Source organism: Drosophila arizonae, chromosome 2 (assembly GCF_054131065.1).
Source record: "Drosophila arizonae isolate 15081-1271.41 chromosome 2, UAZ_ARI_1.0, whole genome shotgun sequence".
NCBI classification, from domain to species: domain Eukaryota; kingdom Metazoa; phylum Arthropoda; class Insecta; order Diptera; family Drosophilidae; genus Drosophila; species Drosophila arizonae.
In genome coordinates this window covers 25138203-25160440 of record NC_142922.1, presented here as the reverse complement: position 1 = coordinate 25160440, position 22238 = coordinate 25138203, and the positions used below count along the sequence as shown (strand labels likewise).

The 22238-nt window shown below is 38.8% G+C and overlaps 4 protein-coding genes across 4 annotated transcripts; all 4 read right to left on the bottom strand.

Moving 5' to 3' along the window:
• Positions 1-5485: 5485 nt before the first annotated feature.
• LOC108618538 (putative gustatory receptor 93c) lies at positions 5486-8227 on the bottom strand. Its single transcript, XM_018014634.2, has 2 exons — positions 6890-8227; positions 5486-6736 (listed from the first exon to the last, which is right to left on the bottom strand). The coding sequence occupies exons 1-2, from the start codon at positions 7916-7918 to the stop codon at positions 6578-6580; spliced, it is 1188 nt and encodes a 395-aa protein (XP_017870123.1). The 5' UTR covers positions 7919-8227; the 3' UTR covers positions 5486-6577.
• Positions 8228-8372: 145 nt separating this feature from the next.
• Positions 8373-9889, bottom strand: LOC108618627 (putative gustatory receptor 93c). Its single transcript, XM_018014751.2, has 2 exons — positions 8809-9889; positions 8373-8683 (listed from the first exon to the last, which is right to left on the bottom strand). Exons 1-2 carry the CDS (start codon positions 9835-9837, stop codon positions 8525-8527), a joined length of 1188 nt encoding a protein of 395 aa, XP_017870240.1. The 5' UTR covers positions 9838-9889; the 3' UTR covers positions 8373-8524.
• An 86-nt stretch (positions 9890-9975) lies between these two features.
• LOC108609703 (putative gustatory receptor 93c) lies at positions 9976-15709 on the bottom strand. Its single transcript, XM_018001429.2, has 2 exons — positions 10688-15709; positions 9976-10216 (listed from the first exon to the last, which is right to left on the bottom strand). The coding sequence occupies exons 1-2, from the start codon at positions 11834-11836 to the stop codon at positions 10058-10060; spliced, it is 1308 nt and encodes a 435-aa protein (XP_017856918.2). The 5' UTR covers positions 11837-15709; the 3' UTR covers positions 9976-10057.
• Positions 15710-15847: 138 nt separating this feature from the next.
• glec (gliolectin) lies at positions 15848-21370 on the bottom strand. Its single transcript, XM_018019102.2, has 2 exons — positions 20663-21370; positions 15848-16192 (listed from the first exon to the last, which is right to left on the bottom strand). Exons 1-2 carry the CDS (start codon positions 21015-21017, stop codon positions 16023-16025), a joined length of 525 nt encoding a protein of 174 aa, XP_017874591.1. The 5' UTR covers positions 21018-21370; the 3' UTR covers positions 15848-16022.
• Positions 21371-22238: the final 868 nt, after the last annotated feature.

Genomic DNA, 22238 nt, shown 5'->3' with positions numbered 1-22238 from the left:
AATAATAATAAATTTGTTGTTGCTTGTGAGGAGTGTATGTGTGTGTGCTTGCTGCTTGTAATTTACGCAACACTCACTCGTTTGCCGATTTTAGGTTTGCTACTTGTTTTGCGGGCAGCGGCCGCAGCACGAGATCAACAACCATCTGCAGCAGCAGCAGCAGCAGCGCTCTTTGCACAATAGCTTCAAAATCTGAAATCAAAACCTGTTCCAAACTTGGCAAGCTTGCCACACGTCTCGGCCAAATCAAAAAGCTGGCTCAAGCCAAGCTTTGACGTCAGCAGCGTCGCGACGCAGCTGTCGCTCTCGCCGCTGCTGCTGTTGTTGTTAATCGTTGTGACTGTACCTTTTTTTGTTGTTTGCATTGAAAACTTGTTTGTTGTTGTTGCTGTTGGCTGTTGCTGTTGCTGTTGCTGTTGGTGTAGCTGAAGCTCCGCTTGAGCTTTCCCTGGGTGTTGATTGAAATCGATCTGTGCAGATCTGAAGCAGTCCACGAAAGGGAGACTTAGCGGTTAAGTTCTGAAGTTTTGACCTTGTAGTCTCAATCTTATCAGATACAAGTGCATTATTTGCACGTATGTACGTATGTATGTAAGTATGCATAAATGTTTATACATATATATATGCGTGTGTGTGTTTAGATACACATATAATTTAGTGGGGCTTAAAGTGAGGCCTGTCCATGTAATTAATAGTGCTGGGCCTGACGGCAGGCTGTGCCACGCCCCGTGCTTGTCGTTTTTGGAACGAGCGGTTAAATGACGCTTTCCTGTGTATTTAAGGTGTCTAAACTTGACTACCGTGCGGAGTGCTTGGGCCTGGACTAGCAACAACACAACAGAACAGATCTCAGCACAACGCAGCAGAAAGCAACGCAAACGCTCGCAGCGTCCGTAACCTTGCCCAAGACACACTCAGCAGCCAGTAGCCAACATCCCATGGCCCCCAACCCGCCCGCTGCTGCTGCTGCTGCTGCTGCTGCTGCGGCTGCTGTCGATGACCATTATTTTAGCCAGCCCAGACACAATCTCAAGCTACGAATGTCGACTGAGGGACTCTGACTGCTGGCTACTGTTGTGCTTTTTGTTTTTGCTGTACCCGAGCTGGCTGACGCAGCAGCAGAAGAAAACGCAACTCGGAGCATGACAAACAGTTGCAGGCAAAGCAAATAATTAGTATACATCGATTATCTTGCGCCCGGGCTCAAATGTGTCTGTCCATATGTGTATGTTTATATATGTACCTGGCCCGTCGGCTACTGTGCTGCCGATGCTGGCTTCAAACTGGTCCAACTCCAGATGTTGGCACAGCGCACACGCGCTGCTTCCTCTCGATGCTGTTGCCGCAGTCGCCGTTGCAGCGCCTACGCGAGCGCGCGCCCATACAGCCCACAAAACGAGTTCCCCCGAAGCCAGTCGAGCATTCTGCATTCTGCATTCGCCATATGCGCAGCCATAAAATGCCGCGCCAGAACTGTACACAGCGGCAGGCACATCCAAGCTCCATGGAGCACAAACAACGTTGATGACGATGACGGCGACGTGTGCTCAGCTCGTGCCAATTCTTTGACTTTAAGTACGCGTTTGTGTTTGAGCTTGGGTTTGGGTTTGGGTTGAGGTTTGCGATTTCAGCTTTGGCAGTTGGCAGTTGGCAGCTCCATGTAAATGGCTATGTACATATATACAATTGTGCATACATATTTATGCACAAGCATTCATTTGCAGTTGCTCAAACGCCTTAGAAGGCCATCAGACTGCAAAAGGTAAAATCCATTTGCATTTAATCAAAATTGTTTTTCATTACGTCCATAAACCCAAACGGACCAAGTATCCAATTTCAAGACTATGTTTGCATATTCATATACATATATGTATATAGGTGCAGACGCATGTGCATGCAATTCAAGTTGTAGAAGGCTTAAGCGTAATTAGTATATGACTGACAGTTGGAAATCTAAAATAGTAACTAGTTACAGACTAACTGAATGCACTGTCAATATAAGCTGGATGCAAATGAATATGGCCCACACGTGTTGGCCTTTGTTTTAAATATTCCATTCAACATTGACAAGCATTTGTATATTATTTCAATTTTAAAAATAAATATATCACTGTCTGAATATTAATATTATATATATTTTTAAATGTTTATTCCAAATAAAAAAAGTCTAAGTTGATTATAAGATGACCAATTTTGTGCATGGGCACGTCGTAGCTCAAACGATTCAAGACTGAATCAAACATGTCCAATTCAGTCGTCGAATTCTATTATGCAAAATATGCAATTATGGAAGATTTACCTCTTTGAATGTCTCCTCTGTGCCACATATACATAGGTACAATCGAGAGAGTTCTTCGAATAGCATTTTGTGTTCTATTCTGTTATATACATATTATCAATTTAATTATACATTTCTTTGCATATAAATTTTAGTGGTTTTCTTTAATAATTTCTAACAAGTTGAACAAGAATTTTCTGTAAATAAAATTTTGATTCTGGATCATTTATTGGCCTCAAATATTAAAATGCAATTGAACTGACTCGAAAATGAAATGCAAACACAAAATGATGTTATAATAAATATATTAAGCATTATTTGATCATTTATTTCCCCCATTTTGTTGGCTAATTGACATTAATTAAATACGGGATACAAATGGTGTCGTAATTAATGATAAATGCTCTTACATGTCAATTTGTACTAATTGAGGCAACGTAATTTGGTAGCTAATGTGCTGATATTTGGCTTCGGGGAAATGTTACATTAAAGTCATTTTATTTGAGCAATAAGATGTTTCATGTTTCATGTGCAAAACTTGTTAGCCCTTCCATTTCTGTTTTTTTTTTTTTTTTTTCTTTTTTTGCTGCTGCTGGCTAATGAGTAATCAACGGATGTTGCCCGCCTCGTAGCCTGCAGCCTCTAAAGGCACCACACTTCTATCTCTCTTTCCCTCTTTCACTTTTGAACAGGGCTCTCTCTCTTTCTTTCTCTCAATCTGCTGCCGACTGGCGGCTACTGTCTAGCGGCTACTGTTGCTACATGCATACACATACATACATAGAGAATACATAATCTTGATTGACTTACGGCTTTCAGTTCGTAATGATGATATTTTCATCATCCGTTTGTTTTATCAGAATATTCTTAACGCTGTTCTTGTTCAAGTAGCTGTACATTTGGCCATGGCCAAGTACTTGGGAGTTACCAACAGCGGAGCTACCTGCACTTGAGCTACAACTTCAACATGGGCCCGTGTGCTTTTGTCTAGTGAAATGTTGAAAGCATCATTAATTTTTTTTTTTTTTTTTTTTTTTGGTTTTTTATAGTATCTTTCGCCTCTTAGCCGAAACTTTAATATACATACACATACAACCAGTGTGTGTGTGTGAGTATGATAATTGCAGGCGGAAAGCGAAGACAGAGATGGAGAGAGAGGGAGGGAGAGAGCACCAAATACTACACGAGTAGCTGAGCTGGATGACCCATAATTACCGCACACCGGTCCCAGTCACAGTCCCAGTCGTGGCCAACAGAACAATCATGGGAAAAATGACTGTAACTCTCTGTCCGTGTTCTGTTTGCTGCCTTAAAAAAAAGTATAATAATTTGAGCAATGGCAACGGCAATGGCAATGGCAATGGCAATGGAAATGCTTCATTTTATGATTATCTTGCCGTTTACACGGCACGCATAAACACAAAAAGCACGCAGCTGGAGCAGCACCAGGTCGCAACGGGCCCCCAAATACTGATCCCATTCCCAGTTTCACTCGCAGTCAACAAACCCCAATCTCACTAACTCTCAGTCGCAGGCCAAGGCATCGCCCCAGTTCTCTTTTTGTCAATTTCGAGATAATGTTCGTCACCAAGCCGTAATTCGATTTCCATACCCTTATCACTGGCCGAATATATTATAATTTCTGACGCCATATGTAAATTATGGACATTGACTCAAGGTATATGAAACACTTGATTTACTTAAATATGAACAAGAAGAAGTTCTCCATTAATATAAAAAATATTGAAAAATAAAAAATTATAAAAAAAATTTTTATTATATTAAAGACTATTATATTTTATTTATATTTTATAGCATAAATCACATATACATATATATTATAGTTATGAGTCAAAAATTAAGAGTTTTCCTTTGCTCTAAGGCAAACAATTAACACCAATCAAATGTTTGTAAATTTGTCTCTAGCCCAAGGCTTTGCTTCGTGCATAACTACATATATCGTATTATATATTTGTACAGTTACAACTGTGCTAAGCTAAGCTAACTGATATATAATAGTCGCTCAGCTTTTAACTGACAAATCAACAATACATTTTATTGTAATTTTTAATAACTATATCAATTTGGGAACTTCTCAGAGCCTGCCTCTTAGGTAAGGTATTACCTGTGCGACTTTCTGCTAACACTTGATCATTCCTTTTTTTTTTATCGCCAGCGCTGACGCAGCCCTTTTTGAGCCCTGGAACAAGTGCAGCGAGCAAGTGCACCTTTATCTGTGCCTTTACCTTTACCTCTACCTGTACCTTTACGTTTACCTCCACCTCTGTATCTACCTATGCTAATTAGTGCAGCGGCCTCGGCCTTGTTTTTATGCGCTTTCAGCGTGAACTGTCCAGCCGGCGGTTCAGTAGCTACGTCGCTCGGCTAGCTGCATAAATTTTCTGCTCCAAGGCAAAAAGAGCATACCGATACCACATACTCGCACATAAATAATTTATGCGCCAACTTTCATGGGAAAAGTGAGACAGAAAAACGTTAAGCGGAAATTGGAGTTGGTGTCCTGACAACGGATTTTTACATGCGACCGCAGGACAGGTGTGTGCAGTGGTGTACCTTTTACCATATCATAATCAGAGGGTTGTTAATAAGCGCCCACAGCGTGACGAAGCTCTAAAGATTTTCCTTCTGCATGTCGTACTGTATTATGTAGGTGAGGTAGGTGACCAGACCGGACATATAGATCAATATCAGCTCGTTGGATACCTCGAATAAACCCAAAGGACGCACTCGAAATTCTTTATAATTGAGGCGGCTCAGGAACATTTCCAGCTAAAACAGATCCAAAAACAGACAAGAAAATAGAATATATAGTAAAGGTGTGGAGCATATAATAAAGCGTATAGTACGAATCAGTTCAGTTAACATTCACATAGACATACATATATTCAGAGATGCAATCATAATATTCACCTTCATATGCCAATCTTTGTTATTGGTAATGTAGTAATTCTCCACGCTGAGCCACCGAATCACTCGGGAATTGCTGCGTGCAATGTGAACCGCCACGGTCAGCAATAAAATATCCAATAATATCTTAAGAACCATGAGCCATAAGCTTACGCCCCCAAGATTTTTCATTATGACGAACGTAATCGATCCTATGCTCAAAAACTTAAACATTAGAACAACACAAAGTGGAAACTCGAATAGCCTGTGAAAGCTGTCGACCACTCGAAGAATCCCGTCGTAAATTTCCAGACACTTATCTAGGCGCTGGGCAGCTGCTTTTAGTTTCCTCCGACTAGCTGGAGTCCCATTAATGGTCTTCACTTCGTTTAGCTGCTGGCGGAGCTCGTGTCGTATATAACCGTTAACTTGATCGTAAATTATGGCAATGCTGAGGTATGCCACAAAGTAGACATTCAACATTACGGATGCATTGGCCGTATTATATAATTCGCAAATTGTGGTCAGCAGATAACCAGCATTTATATCAGATATCCTCCCTGGAATCAAGTAGCAACTCTCATATATCAGGCCGATCACTTTTAAGAGCAGCAAAGTCAGAACCCATTTGCTGCCATAGCAAACATCCTCAGATCTTCGAAGGGCATGTATCCTTTGAAAAAGTTTCAGGAAACTGTTGACCAAATCAACCACTCGATCTCCATACCAAAACTGTATCACAGCGGTGTAGACGCCACACACCACATATATGCATACACGCATGATTAGGATTGTCCTAATATGGGATGCTTTGAACGAAAACATTAAACTACTATATATGTGAATAAATTGGCCGCACATTACTATCCTTAAGATAAGGCAGATCCACTTGTACCACTTTCGATTCTTCGCCACCAGACGACCATCACTTCCAGTGCTCTTAACGCTGAAGCAGATGATTCCCATAACTGTGGCATAGTTCAAGGAACCTCTTAATATGCACACTGATACCCAAGAGGCGTTAAACTGCACCCGACGACTTCCGAACATGACTAAGCCAATAATGACTAGTCCCATAAGCTAACAGTAGTCATTTGTACGCAAAAAGAAATCGATTTTAAATATTTACCAATGGTTTAGGGTTGACACTGAAGAGACTTATAGATATATATCTCAATTTAATTATCTATTAGTTTTCTTTTCATAGCGTAATCATATGGGCTAATTGTAATATTTGAGATCAATTCTGCTCGACTAGTAGATATCCTGTACCCTGCGAAGAATTGATATACAGCTTTAAAATTCTCTTTCATATCTTCTCACGTCCGTTGATGTTGAATTAAATTACACATATACATTTTATTAATGACAAATAAAATCGCAGCATTCATTTCAAGTCGGATTTGATTTCATGTCATACTGTATTATATAGGTGAGATAGGTAGCTAAGCCGGACATAAAGACCAATATCAGCTGGTTGGATACTTCGAATAGACCCAAAGGACGTACTCGAAATTCGTTATAATTCAAACGGCATAAAAACATTTCCAGCTAAAACAAAAAGAAGAAATTTTGTTACATGCTATGCACTAAGAGGCAAAAGTCGTTTATTTATTTTGAATTTATTTCTCTTACGGCTTTGACTGCACATTGATTATAATTCAATAATAAATAAATCATTTTAACTAGAAATATGAGACTCACCTTCATATGCCAATCTTTATCAACGCTGACATAGTAATTTTCCAAACTGAGACGTTGAACAACTCTCGAATTGCTGCTTGCAATGTGAACCGCTGTAGTCAGCAATAGAATATCCAATAATATTTGAATCGTTAGTAGCCATAGGCGGATGCCTTCAGCTAAATTTAATGTGATGATGAAAGCAATTGTCGCCAAGCTTAGAAACCCATACGATAGAAAAATACATAATGGAAACTCAAATAGTCTGTGATAGGCGTTTCCCACTTGGGCAATCTCATCGTAGATGGCCAGGCACTCGTCGAGGCAGTGACCAACGGCTTTTAGCTTCCTCCGCCTAACTGAGAATCCGTGGCTGGAGTTTAGTTCACAAAGCTGCTGTCGCAGTTCATGTCGCACAAAACTATTGACCCGGTCATAAGCGATGCCTATGCTGAGGTACGCCACAAAGTTGAAATGCAATATTATAGCCGCATTGACAGTATTGTAGAAATCGCAAATCGTGGTAGAAATATGATAAGAATCCAATAATGGCATCATCACTGGGATCAAGTAGCAACTTTCATATATGCGACTGATCACCTTTAAGAGCAGCAGGATCAGAACCCATTTGTCGCCAAAGCCAACATCTTGGCATCCTGGAAGTGCGTGTATCCTTTGAAAAAGCCTCAGGAATCTGTTGACCAAATCAACAACCCGTTCTCCGTACCAAAACTGTATAACCAGGGTGAAGACGGCACAGGCTATATAGATACATACACGAAAGATAAGGATTATCGTATAATGTGATGCATTGAGCACATGCATAAAATTTCTATATATTTGAATATAGAGGCCACACATGACAATCCTTGAAATCAGGCAGAACCATTTGTACCACTTTCGATTCTTGGCCACCAAGCGATTATCACTTCCAATTTTCTTGACGCGGAAACAGATGATTCCCATAACTGTGGCATAGTTCAAGGATCCTCTTAAAATGCACGCAGATACCGAAGCGGCGTTAAACCGCCACCGACGACTTCCGAACATGACTAATCCAATAAAGACTAATGATACGAGCTAACGGGAGTCATATGTACTAAAAGTGAACTCGAGTTTATTTGTTTGATTGTTAAGGGTCGACGCTGAAGGGCCTCATTGATGTATATCTTGCAGTCGTAGATTAATTATATTGTTTTTTCAATGTTTTTTTACTGTAAATATTTAAAACAAATGTGGTTTATATAGTTCACTAGAATGATAAAATGTAGTGTATAATTTCGAGAATTGTTAAATATATATTCGACTTTAGTACATCGAAAATGGTCTGATAATTAAGTTGCTGTTGCTTAATTCAACAAAAAGCGTCAGAGGCTGCGCCTTTGGTCTTCATGATGAAATTGATTTCTGTATTGAATGTACTGAAATTGAAGGAATCACTTCTTATTGAACAACTTTTTTGACTCACCAAAAATTATAAATCGGTAAGTTATTGCAGGCACTAATGACTAATTCACAATATTCGACATAATAACGTCAATGTACTTCATGGCCCGGCCACTGTTTGTTGACCATGAAAGAGCATTATTGCAATCGATATCTATATTTAACATTCTTATTTCTTTATTAAAAATATATAATTTCGTAACTTTCGTTTCAAGTTGGATTAGTTTTCATGTCGTACTGTATTATGTAGGTGAGATAGGTGACCAGGCCGGACATAAAGACCAATATCATCTCGTTGGATACTTCAAAGAGACCCAAAGGACGTACTCGAAATTCGTTATAATTCAAACGACTCAAGAACATTTCCAGCTAAAAGAACAGAAGAACTTTTAGTACTTGTTTGCTGAATATTATGTACCTAGTGATTGAATTTAATCTGATTTCATAATTGAATTTAAAATGTTAATCTACCCATATGTAAATATGATACTCACCTTCATATGCCAATCTTTACTCTCGCTCACATAGTAGTTCTCAAAGCTGAGCAGCCGAATAACCCTCGAGTTGCTGCTTGCAATATGAACCGCGATTGTCAGCAATAAAATATCCAATAGTATTTTAATCGCCAGTATCAATAAGCGGATGCCGTTATATAGATTAAGCATCACAAAGAATGCGATTGACGCCAAGCTCAAGAACCCAAACAATACAATAATGCATAGCAGAAAATCGAATAGCTCGTGAAAAACCTTGCCCACTTTGTGAATCTCCTCATAGATGGCCAAGCACTCGTTGAGGCAGTGGCCAACGGTTTTTAGCTTCCTCTGACTAATAGGGATTCCGGGTCTCGAATTTACTTCGCTAAGATCTCGCCGAAGCTCATGTCGTATATAACTGTTGATCTGTTCATAAGCGATGCCTATGCTGAGGTATGCCACGAAGTAGGTATGTAGTATTATATAGACATTGGCTGTATTATATAAATCGCAAAAAACAGATACAGCTACAACACTGCTATACTCGAAAAATAGCAATGGAATCAGGTAGCAAAGCTCGTAGGCCAAGCCGATGACTTTCACGAGCAGTAAGACCAGCACCCACTTGTCGCCATAGCCCATATCGTGACATCCTGGAAGTGCGTTTATCCGTTGAAACAGTCGCAGAAACCGATTCACCACATCAACAATTATATGTCCATACGAGAACTGCATCATTAGAGTGGAGATAGCGCAGACAACACAGATGAAGAACCGACTGACAACGATAAACCTTAACTGTGAAATATTAATCGTGTAGATGAAATTGTAAATTAGGATACAATATAGGCCACAGATCAAAGTCCTTGAAATCATGCAGAACCATGTGTAAAACTTTCGATTCTTAGCCACCAATGGACCTTTACTTCCATTTCTCTTCACGCTGAAACAGATGATTCCCATAAATATAGCGTACTTCAAGGATCCTCTCAAAATGCTCGCTGACACTGAAGAAGCGTTAAACCGCCACCGACGACGTCCGAACATGACTAATCCAATAATAATAACATGTCAAATAGGTTGAAGGGTCTTATATGTACAGAAATGCACTCGACTTTAATTGAAGACCTCAATTGATAGATATCTGTAGAGTCCAACAAACTAATTATGCATGCATACCACTTGGATATATTTATAATATAAATTCCAAATTAATTTATTATTTTCTATATAGAATAATATATTAATATTATATCAAGTCAAATTTTTAAATCTTATTCGATTGCATGCCATATTGTATTATGTATGTTAGATATGTTACGAGTCCAGACAAAAAGACCAATATCAGCTCGTTGGAGATCTCAAATAGTCCCAGTGGACGCACTCGGAACTCGAAAAAATTCAACCGACCCAAAAACATCTCCAGCTGTAATGAATTGAAATACATGAGGATGACAGAGTTGTTAAATGGGAATTTTAGTACTAAATGAAAATAGTAAAAGTACTCTAAAGTGGGAAACAAATGAAAATAAAGTAACTCTTGACTTGAATATGCTCAGAAATAAATTCAACTTGAAATCATTTTGTCTCAAAAAATAATTATACTGGAAAAAAGCATTTTCCCATTCGCCATGACCCTAGTTGGCGTATCAGGGAAATCTTAGCGCTAAATCAGACGAGAGTAGACAGGAGTATATATTACTAATTTTTCAGTCTACAACTTCCATTACTGCAAAATGACTTGTGTTAGTATGAACAGCCGGACAGGCGGTCAGACTTATAATATACTATGTAGTAAAACTAATATAGCCTGTTTTCCCGTGGGTAGTGCATTCGTATGTTTGTGAATTCAGTACAATGAACTGTCATAAGATTGGCCCACAAACTTCAGGCTTACCTTCATGTGCCAATCGTTGCGTTCCGTTACGTAGCAATTGTCGAAGCTTAGTCGGCGCACCACGCGGGAACTGCTGCTGGCACCATGAATGGCCAGTGTCAGGAGCACCACATCGAAGAACAATCGAGCCACTAGCAACCAGAGCCCCACATTACGAAATCGTTGCAGCATAATGAAGTAGGACACCAATGTCATGCTCAAGAAGGCGAAGAGCAGTATGAGGCATAGTGGTAGCTCCATCAGCCGATGAAACGCGCTGCCCACCCGCTGGATATCATCGTAGATGGCCAGACACTGGTCCAGTCGGCAGCCAGCGGCCCTTAGCTGTCGTCGACTCACTTCACAGCCATTGGGCTGCTCCAGTCCTTGCAGCTGGCGTCGCAGCTCGTGCCGCACGTAATGATTGACCCGGGCGTAGAGGGCGCCCACGCTGAGGTAGCCCACAAAGCAGAGGTGACCGATCATGGTGGCATTGGTGTTAACGTATAGTTCACACAGTATGGTTACAAAGAGTCGCATATTCAAGCCGTTAAGCAATTCCGGAATTTCGCAGAACACTTCGTTCATGAGGCAAATCATCTTGAAGATCAACAAACTCAACTCCCGCCTGCCGCCAAAACCGCTCGCCTGGCTGCCGGGCAGCGCGTTGACCTTGCGAAATAGCCTCAAATAACTGTTGACCACTCGGAGCACATGTTGCCCAAACCAGAATTGCAATGTCAGGGTGACAAAGGCACAGATCAGGCAGCACACCAACCGAATCCAGGACAGTATAATCAAATGGGAGTTATCCAGAATGAAGATGTAATCCAGACTCAGATAGCCATAAATGACGCATATTAGCAAACGTGTTAGCAGACAGAACTGCTTGTACCAGAAGCGGTTCTGGGCGACCAGGCAGCCATCGGTGCGATTGCCCTCGATGCCAAAACAGATGATTCCCAGAAATGTGGCATAACGAAAACCTACATGCAAGATGCTCGCGGAGAGCGAGGAGGCGCTCAGCTGGCGATGCCGACCGAACATGACTAAGCGAGGGAATTTGCGGAATGTTGTAATGTTGCAGTGCCTGGCAATATTTATAAGCCCATGCACAGTCATACACACACATACATATACATTTATATGTGTATGAGTCTGTGTATGCATGACTGATTGCTTGGTCAAGGTCGGTCTACATATGTCCACTTATCTTGAGGGTTCATTAAGCTAATGGCAAGTAGGAATAATATTTTGATAAGGCTGCGGACTCCAGTGCGTTTTATTGTTATTGGAAATAATTTCATAGCTATTGAAAATGGTCTGTATTACGATAATTGAATTTAGAGCTAATATTTGCATTGCATATTCATTGATACGATCAAAATATTTACAATATTGACACATTCCATATCACTTTAAGCTTATGTATCCAAACGTATACTAATTATACAAACAGGGCAAACTGCATCTCTAATCTCTGCACTCTATCTTATCATTCAAAGATGGAATATGCTAAGGTCTCTACTAGTATTAAACATATTCAACATTTATAGTATTTTTGTATAGTATTTAAATCACTTAAATCAATCCAGATAAAAATTTTAATGATTGGTTTCATGTCATTATACCATCCCAAAAACTTTGGCCACGATTGTTCCAAGCTTCTAAAAAACTAATAATGAGTTGTACCTTATACTTTTAGTTACCTAAGCTAATCCGTTTAAACTTGGGAGCTCAAAATTATTTTTTACTATAAACCGAACTTAACCCCGTTTTCTCTAAGTTTTACTATTTATTTATTTATTTATTTATTTATTTATTTATTTATTTAGATTAGAAATTAATCTAAAATTAGGACTAACTTAAGAATTAGGCAATTATATGTACTCTATAGATGAAATTTAATAATAGATATCGTAGACATATACATAAGTATGTACGTATGCACCTGACTAGAGTTTTAGCTTGGCTGTTCCCCCATTGGTTTTCGATTCACACGCTCACGATCCTGCCTGGTGATATTGTTGTTGTGCTGTGAGCTGACGGTCTAAGCTCCCCCATGTAAATGACGCCCCCATTTCATGGGATGCGTGTACGTGATCCTCTGGCATATCTTTTATGCTACATCTTCTCTCCTACTCCTAAAAATTGTATATGTCTGTGCACGATTACAGCGTTCAGTGATTTGCGTCCAGATCGGAGAGATCTCTCAAGCTGCTTACCTCAGACAGCGCCCCTGCCATTGAGTGCCATTTGAAAAGAATTTTCTCATTGTTGTTGGTTTTTTATACATTTTGTAGGTATATATATATTTTTTTAGGTAATTACAGTAACAACAAGAGGAGAGTGAACAATGCGAGGCTAGGGGACAACGGACGAGGCACGTACATTTTCCAGCATTGTACGAAAATTGTGGGAACAATCACGAAATGAGCACTGGAAACCAAAAGTGCTTTGCATGTTATGCTTGCTGTTCATTTTGCGCAAATTGGCTTGGCTCAACTCAAGTCAGCTCAGCTCAGCTTGGATCACCTTGGTTTCGGTTTTGGTTTTGGTTTCAGCTTTAAAATTGCGAAAGCCAGCTCCGGCCCGGGCCGGACCAGACCAGGCCAAACCAAAGGAAATTATGCGAAGCGGCTGGCCACAACTTGGTCAGCAGATTAGAGCAAACCGAGGGCTGCTAATTGCTCAGCATGACCTCACGTCCAAAGGCAGACACGAAGCCTCAAAATGCGAAAGAGAGGCGAAAAGAAAGAGAGAAGGAGAGTGATACGTGTTGTTGCTAGGTGAATGGGTGGTGCCATAAAAGCAGGCAGCTTGCAGCAGGGTTGATTGATTTTTATTGTGGGGACAGTGTGTATGCATGTGTATGCATGTGCATGTGCGTGTGCGTGTGTGCGTGTGTGCCAGTGATTCACGGCCTTGGCTTGCTTTTCACGCTTTTCCAGCCATTGCACTTTTTGAATGATCTCTGACATTAATGATGATTAATGAAACGCAACGCTATTACATTTTTCCCCTTTTCCACTATTTGCTATAATTTATTGCGATTTCTTTTTATAGTTCCCGTTTTCTGAGCCCCGTTGCAAATATGTATGTGAAAGCCGCGAAATAGAAAAACGACAAAACAGCGAATGTGTGTGTGTGTGTGTGTGTGTGTGTGCGTGTGTGTGTGTGTGTTGTGTGTGCGTGAGTGTGTGCGTGTGTGTGTATCCGTGTGCTTTGTGCGACTGTAGCTGCACAAGTTTTATGGCACCAGAGGCTTTACCGTTACGGCATAGTGAAAAAAGCTGGCTGTGTCATAAATTGTTGTTGTTTGTTTTGTGTGTGCTTTGCTTTTATAGCGATGCCAAATGCAAAAAGATGCAGGCGAAAATGCGGCCAGCGCGACTACTCGCTCGTTCCTTCACTCTTTGCTGCTCTCTGTGTACGTGTTTCACCCTCTCTCTCTCTCTCTCACTCTCCAATAGCTTCTATGACGATATGCGTGCGAGCGTGCATGCGTGTGTGCATGCGCGTGTGTGACTGCATTGCGAATGCGAATGCCAGCATTAAAAATCTTGAAATTACATGCTAATAACCATACCCGTGCAGCTACTTCCATAAGTGGGCAAATAGTATGTTGGACATGCTTGTTACTAAATGCACAGCATGTAATTTAGTTTTGCGAAATGCCATTATTACATAAAGACATACGAATTGCCGTAGATACATTTGTATGTACATATATACGTATACTTACATATGTGGTTAAATACAAACATACATGCATTCACTTCCAATTGAACTCAAATAGTTACTGTTGCGCAGCTTAGATTCCAAATGCGCATATACACATATGAATGTACATATGTATGTATGTAAATGCACACAGCCTCGAATTGAAGCACTCATGCACGCTCATATACGTATGTACATATGTATGTATACGTCTATGAGAGCGTTGGGCGCATGGGCCGCCAACTGAGTGGCCGCTCTTCAGGCAGCATCAATCTTCATCAAGCCGATGCCGTCGCCGACACCGGCGCTGACGCCGATGCCGATGCCGACGCTGACGTCGTAGTTTGCCTAAGGCCTGCCGGAAGTGACAGCCAATCTAATGTTAAGTGCCCACTCCACGGGCTACACACTCATTACAACTGGAAAGCATTTTCTCAAATGTCTGCAGGCAGCGTTGGATACAATGTGGCACACACAGAAATACACTTGTATATAAAACGCCGTACAGTAGAGCTTCGACATGAGAAACACAGTCAAAAATATACATATACATGTATATGTATATGTTTAAATATCTTAATTTGTAAGCATATAAAGAAGGAACCAATTAAATAAGTATACTTACATAATATACATCTACATATATGCATAAATATGTCCCGAATCTGAAGAGAAGCCAGATATGAATCTGTAGGCCATACAGTTTTCTATTTCCAAGCAGACGTCATACAAAACAATGCTATGAAGTATATTGCAGCGGTATTTCACTGTAGCAAACAGTTGCCCTTGCTTAGGACCGCTTCATACAAGCATTCGAAAGTTTCGCTGACTCATTTTCGTTTTCCCTCCACTTAGGCACTCACTTTTCTCATTTCGTTTCACACGAATCACGCTATCAAGAGCGCCCTCCCTCCCCATAGAGAAATAAAAAGCTTTAAAGTATTTTTTACATTTGAATTTTGTATCTTTTTTTCTTGTATTTATTTATTTTTTTTTTAAGATTTTTAACTTTTTGCTAAAAAGTACATTATACAGTTGTTTTGTAGTGTGTTGTGTAAGTTATACAATATTTAGTTTCATTTAAGGAAATATGCACAGTTTGTGTTGTTTTTGTTTTTTGTTTTTGTTTTTCTACTTTAAGATTTTCTCTCCCCTAAAGAATGTCAATAACAATGTGACAGTTCGTCTTTAGTAGAGCTTACAATTTTGTTTACCGTAATGCGAATTAACATATTATACACAATTAACAGAGAATAATAATAATAAAATAGTCAAAATAGTCTCTGTAGTTCGTTTGCTTTAAATAATTTCAATTAATAAATTACATTTAGACAAAATAATGTACAATTTTTTATTGAGATCATGACAAACTGTAAATACTTTCGGCACACGCGTGCAGCAGAAGCCGGAAACACGCTGAGAACGCTTTGAAATTGGGGGTTTGTTATTAGTAATTAATTTGTAATGTTTTTTTTTTTTTTTTTTTTTTTTTTTTTGAGTGTGCGTGTTGGTGTGCTGTCGTATTTGAAGCCCACTAAATGTACTGTTAAGTCTTGGTTTTGTTTAAACAAAAATATACACATATAAAAAAAACATAAGTTAAATAATAATAAAAAAAAATATGTAATAAATATCAATTATTGCAGTTATTGTTCCTACACCCTTTGCACATCCTCTTCTCCCCAATTGGCCCAATTTCGCTATTATGGCTATCAGCCTCAACGTGGTCGCTGCTGATCTGATTAATTTTACGTTTTGGCACTCTCGAATCTCCTTTGTAAGCTTTGCGCACAGGAAAGTTGCCTGCAAATGAATCCAAACAAAATGCTATAGTTAGATACAGTTGAAAAAAGTGTCTCTGTGTGTGTGAGTGTGTGTAAATAGCTAAAGTATAAACGGCTGACCTTCAAATGCGAACCAAAGGAAAAGGGAAAGCGACGACGACAAAAAGCAAATGCAAATGCAAAGCAAAACGCAAACGTTGACATTTACCACAAACAAACTGCAACAGAGTAAGCACACATGCATATACATATGCACATAAACACAACATACATAGAGCTCTCTTATCATGGACTATGCATGTGTAGGTGCACACGCTTCTATTATACCCTGCACTAAATGTACATGGATAAACGTATTCACATACATAACGTGTGTTTTGTTGTTATTGCCAATTGTCAGCAATCGGTGCTTAACCTTATCATACATACATACGTACAAATGATATGTATAGAAAAATTTAAGTATAAACAAGTAAGAAGACTCTAGTCGAGAGTGCTCGACTAGGAGATACCCTGAACTCTCTAATCTGATATTCTAATCACTCTGCACTTTTTTCGGCACACATACATACACATACACACGCACGTATTAGAACACACTCTGCTAACTGCGCAGTAAGCAGCGACTGCGCTTGGGCTGCGCTGCAGTGTGGGCAACATTATAAGAATTTATTTGTTGAATATTTTTAATTTCTAGACGTACAATCTTAATGAAACTTTCAGAGCGTAATCATATGGTGAAAATGTATGTACTTTCCAAAGCACAAGTCTCTAGTACTTTAAATACGCCTTTTAAAAAGGTGATAGTGAGGGGGTGGATATAGGGGTGTGGGGTAAATTACAACAAAAATCGAAATGATGTCAAATAGATATAAGTCTACATTTAAAATTTGCAAGCACTAGCTCTAAAAGTGTAGGAGATATAATTAAATAACTAGCTTTCGATAAGGTTTTTGATCGATAATAAATCATCGGGAGTAGTTATCGATATATAGAGAATAACTCGATATGCGCGTGATATACATGGAAAAAATTTTCAAGTCGCTAGCTCTTATATCTTCTGAGATCGACGCGATCATACATACGGGCGGACGGACAGACAGACGGACAGGGCGAAATCGACTTAGCTCATCGCCCTGATCAAGAATATATATACTTTGTGGGGTCTGCCACGCCTCCTTCTGCCTGTTACATACTTTAAAAATAACCTTTATACCCTGATTTCCCATTTTCAATGGGTTCAGGGTATAATAAAATCGAAGCGTTATTATTTGGTGAATGAACGTACACATCTACAAACATACATATGTATGTATAAGTATATCATGTTCATGATTCCAAGTAACGTACTACTCTTACTCAGTCTTATAAATTAGCCATTTCTTATGTGCGCAATAAGAACTACCTTGAGAATAGCCATAGAAGCTAAGCAGACGTAGCAACTACATTTGTCGTGGGTGCTTTATTTCACATAATATAAAACTGGTATGAAGCATTTCATGAATACATTTTCGACTCAACTTTACTCTGGACATTTATAATCTATGACCCGTTTGTATATGTGTATATTTAAGCGGGGGTTTTCTTCCGCTATATATTGTCGAAAAAAAGAAAAGATAAAAATAGAAATGTAAAAATAATAATAAAATTTTGTATATACATACATATGTATATGTATGTATGTACTTCAGGCTCAGCCAATCGGCACGCGCTCGCTTCTTCTTCAAAACAACACCTTAGAAGAAGAACAAGATGATGAGAGAAATGCTAGAGGCATTGTAAGCCATTTACAGTTACAGAAAATTATAAGCCGACGACAACAAAGAGCGTCAAGCAATGCGGTCACTGAGCAGGCGGCGTTGGCGGCAGACTCCCAGTCGGTGTCGGTGTCGCTGTCGCTCATTTCAAGCATTGTAATTTACCGTTATGGGCACGTAAAGCTTCTCAATTCATTAAGCGTTTACAGCGCTTTCTACTACAAACGAAGTGCACAACAAAAAGAGAAAGAAAGAAAGAATCCGCGCCAGATAGGACGGTGAGACGACAACAAAACGCGTTTTGTTTACGAAATGTGTGTGTAGCGAGACATGAAACAGGAACGGAGACGACAACATCGCATAACATAAATATTTATAAGCACATGAACATACACATATGTATATATATACATGCATGCATACATACATATAAGTATGCATATGGTTGAGGCCGTGAGAGTTGCTGCATACATACATAATTAAATCGGAGGCGTGGTGAAAACTCGAAAGCAAAACAAAAAGGCAAACAGCTCGAAGAGAAACAAAACAAATGCTTCTAACTGTGAAGTACAGTGGTGGCCAAAACATGGCAAAAACGATTGAAAAACAGAAAACATTGTCTCAAAGATAAGAAAAGCTCTTCGATTTATTAGGTAGAAGATGTATTCTACTTATTCAAGATTCCATAATCATCATAAGTAAATATATGTACATGTACATTATTATCATCTAGAATGTATATGTATATCTTAATTAAAATAAATATAAATTAATTAAAATAAATATAAATAAATGAACGAATAGTTGAAAAATTTTAATAGATACATCATATAAAATATAATTAAACCGTAACTCTCCATATACCTAATATGCGAATTAGTATATGGAGAATTCTTCCCAGTTTGTAGCTGGACCTGTCACAAGCGACAGACTCTGACGCTGCTGTACGTACGCGGGGCGCGTGACCTTCACTACGAAAAACAAGTAAGAATTTAGCAGTCGGATGGTATCGACTGCATAATGCTTATTCAGTGTCAAAACTTTACTAGCTCCATTAGTATATCGTAAATGAATAAGTGAGGTCAACAGTACTTTAATCATTTAATATTGAGTTCACTACATACATATATAGCCACCCCCCATGGTTGTGATGATATGGAGAAATATCTGGCCGAATTATAAAAATCTATAAATTATTTTTTACAAGGGTATTCATTAAGAATTTCAAGTCTCATGTTTCAATAAGCGGTGGACATATCATAAAACTAATATGCCCCTTTTCTACATGCGTGGCCCACATACCTACATATAGATATGTTTAGGCGTACACACGCTTACGCATAAGTCAATACAAACGCGCTTATCAAAACGTATGTATATACGTAAGTTTGTATATAAAAAACAAAATCACAAATTGGCGCCAAAACAAAATTTCATAGGCGACAGTGCAAAACAACACGGAGCGGACGATTTCTGCTATTCTCTCTCGCTCTCTTTTATTTAAGAGTCTGCCCGATTGTCTGGCACTGTGTAGCATGTGTGCTTGTTTGTGTGTGTGTGAACTGACAAGACCCGTGTATAAGAGTCGTTGTGGGTGCGGTTGAGAAGGAGCAACAGCAATATACAATGTACAGTCGTGTGCCGTCTCACTTTTTTCATGGTTTTTTATTTTTCATACATACGTATGTGTGTGTTGTGTGTGCGGCAACAACAACCGCAGAGAGCGCGCTGACAGAGATTTCCATTTTAATTGAGGCCTCTCGATTAATTGCTGCACTGCAGCTGCATTCGCTGACGCAATCACTTGTTTTTTTTGTTGTTGTTTTTTTTTTTCATTTCGATTCTATTTTTTGAGCAAAAATTAAGCAAATATTGCGATAGATATATCTATATAATATATATATATCTATATATGTATACACATATGTATTGACACTATTAATTTTTGGCGCGAAAAACATTTTTGTCAATTGACGCTGTCAGCGTCAACACCAATCGCACTGTTGTTATTTAACATTTTTCTTTTCTTCAATTTTATCTCTATGCTTGCTTACTATTGATAATCTGTTATGAATGGCAATGTTGTGTGGGGGGAAAACAAGTCAAAGCGAAGTCGTCTATCAAATAAGGGGGAGCGGACAACACTCACATAGAGACATAAATACATACATACACATATTAATATACAAAAGCGCTAAAAATGGTTAATGTGAACGCGAAAAGTAAATGCCTATCAAAACAAAACAGCGAAAGCACGAGACTGAAATAAAAAAAAATAACATTTATTTGAGGCGCGAATAGCCTCATAAAAAGGGACAAAACTGTGCGAAATGAAGAACAAAGCAAAATCAGCGAAACAGCAGTAAATATTGACATGAGTAATGAAAATAAGTGCAAAGGTTATTGAATTATTGAGCGTCTGATAATAAGCTTGCCAATTTATAGGACAGTGCACCTGAGAGAGAAGCTGAACGAGAGAGAGAGAGAGAGAAACTTTCTTTGGATTTATATAGCAATAATTTTAATTAAAATTGTAAAAAATACATAAACAGCAAAAAAGTGAGAGCGAAAGAGAGACAGATAAAGCTTCTTTGGTTTTATTTAGCAATATTGTCATAATAAAATTAAATGAAGTATGAAACAATTTATTAAAAAAATGTTTTTTTTTTTTTCAACTTTGTTGCACATTCGATTTGTTAAATATCAGGTGATTTTCGATTGGTACAACTTACGTTTAACGCTGTTTTTTTGTGCAACTAGAATTACTTGTTGCGCTTCCAAGTCCGCAAGTTTAAAACTTTTCTTTTCGCTAATGCTAACGATAAACGTTTGCGTTTTCACAGGCTCCACTGAACTCAGCTGATTGCACTTTTCCTCTAATTTATCGAGATCTATGTTATAGCGCTCCGCCATGTAGTGGACCTGGCGAGAGTTCTCCTCGGCTAGAAGGGCGTCGATTTCGGCGCTGGCACACGTACCGAACAAATTCCGCCTTTTCGCCTGCACTTCCGGAGAGGACCTCGAGGGGTGTGGCTCGAAGGCGGCTAATGGCTTCGCCACCGGTGGTACCAATATAAACGATGGCATTTTGTTCACACAATTCACTTTTCTTTTTTGGTTTCTATTCGCAATCAGATTTCTCTTAACAAGCAAATGTGTGTGTGTTTTTTTTTTTTTTTTTTGCCACTAAATGCAAACAAAAACAAACCACACGAAATCAGATGGTGCTGAAGTCACGTACCGTACGGAGAAAGCATTGCAAGCTGCATGTAAATGAATGCAAATTTCTAACGATTTGTTAATTTATTTTTAAATTGCTCTTGGCATAGTTTCAATTTACTATTATTTATTTCTGTTCAGTTTGTACGCGCGTCGAAGCCGAAAAACACACTGCACACGGATCAACCACTACCTAACAATTCGATGGTTGAAGCACGAATGAGCGTTTCGTTACGAAATTGCTCTTTCAACGACTCAGCACATATTCTGTTAATAACATTTTATGTTAACAACATTCAGAGAGAAAAATTTCAGATTCTCTTTGTTAGCGGTAAGAGCGTGGTGGTGAATTTGGAGTCAGCGATGCGTTAAGAGCTAGATCGCTTCACAAAAGAGCTAAATCTTGTGAAATCAAACAAAGACATTTAAAATGTTGCTGATACATTCTCATTTTTCGCGCCAGATCATTTTTTTTAGTTCTAACAAACTTTTCTTATTCATGAAAAACAAAACGAAAATAATTGAATTTTTAACATTATACATTTTAAATGTTTACATTGATAATAAATCTGCCAATAGATAGTCTACAGACTCTTCGGTCTCATAATTTAATTATTCCTTGGCTGCGATCGATTTGAGGCAGTTTAGAAAAACTCTCTTATCAAAACATCATCTGTTATCTTGGCTCAATTCGGATGTAAAATTTAAAAAATATTAGTTTCTGTTTTAATGAGACTATTTCTTCAAACCTTTACCTTATGGTTGATACTGAGTTTAACGATTCAAAGTTCATCCTATTTCTTATTTAATATTTTATTAAGTTGACTTGGCTAAAGACCCTTCAACTTCGGCATTCCACCAAGGTAACGAATGCATGCGAAGCGCAACAGCAAATAGATCTAACCACTATATGTTAGAGATGAAAGTATTGCAGAGCTTGCGATGTTGGCCAGTTGCCAGCTTGTCAGTTTGTCTATTAATCGGTCCCTAATATCAGATATTAAATAAAATGTGTATTAGCTGATTCAAGTCATAAATAAACCACATTTTCCGATATCCGCAATTTCCAAATTTCTTTCGCAATCACAC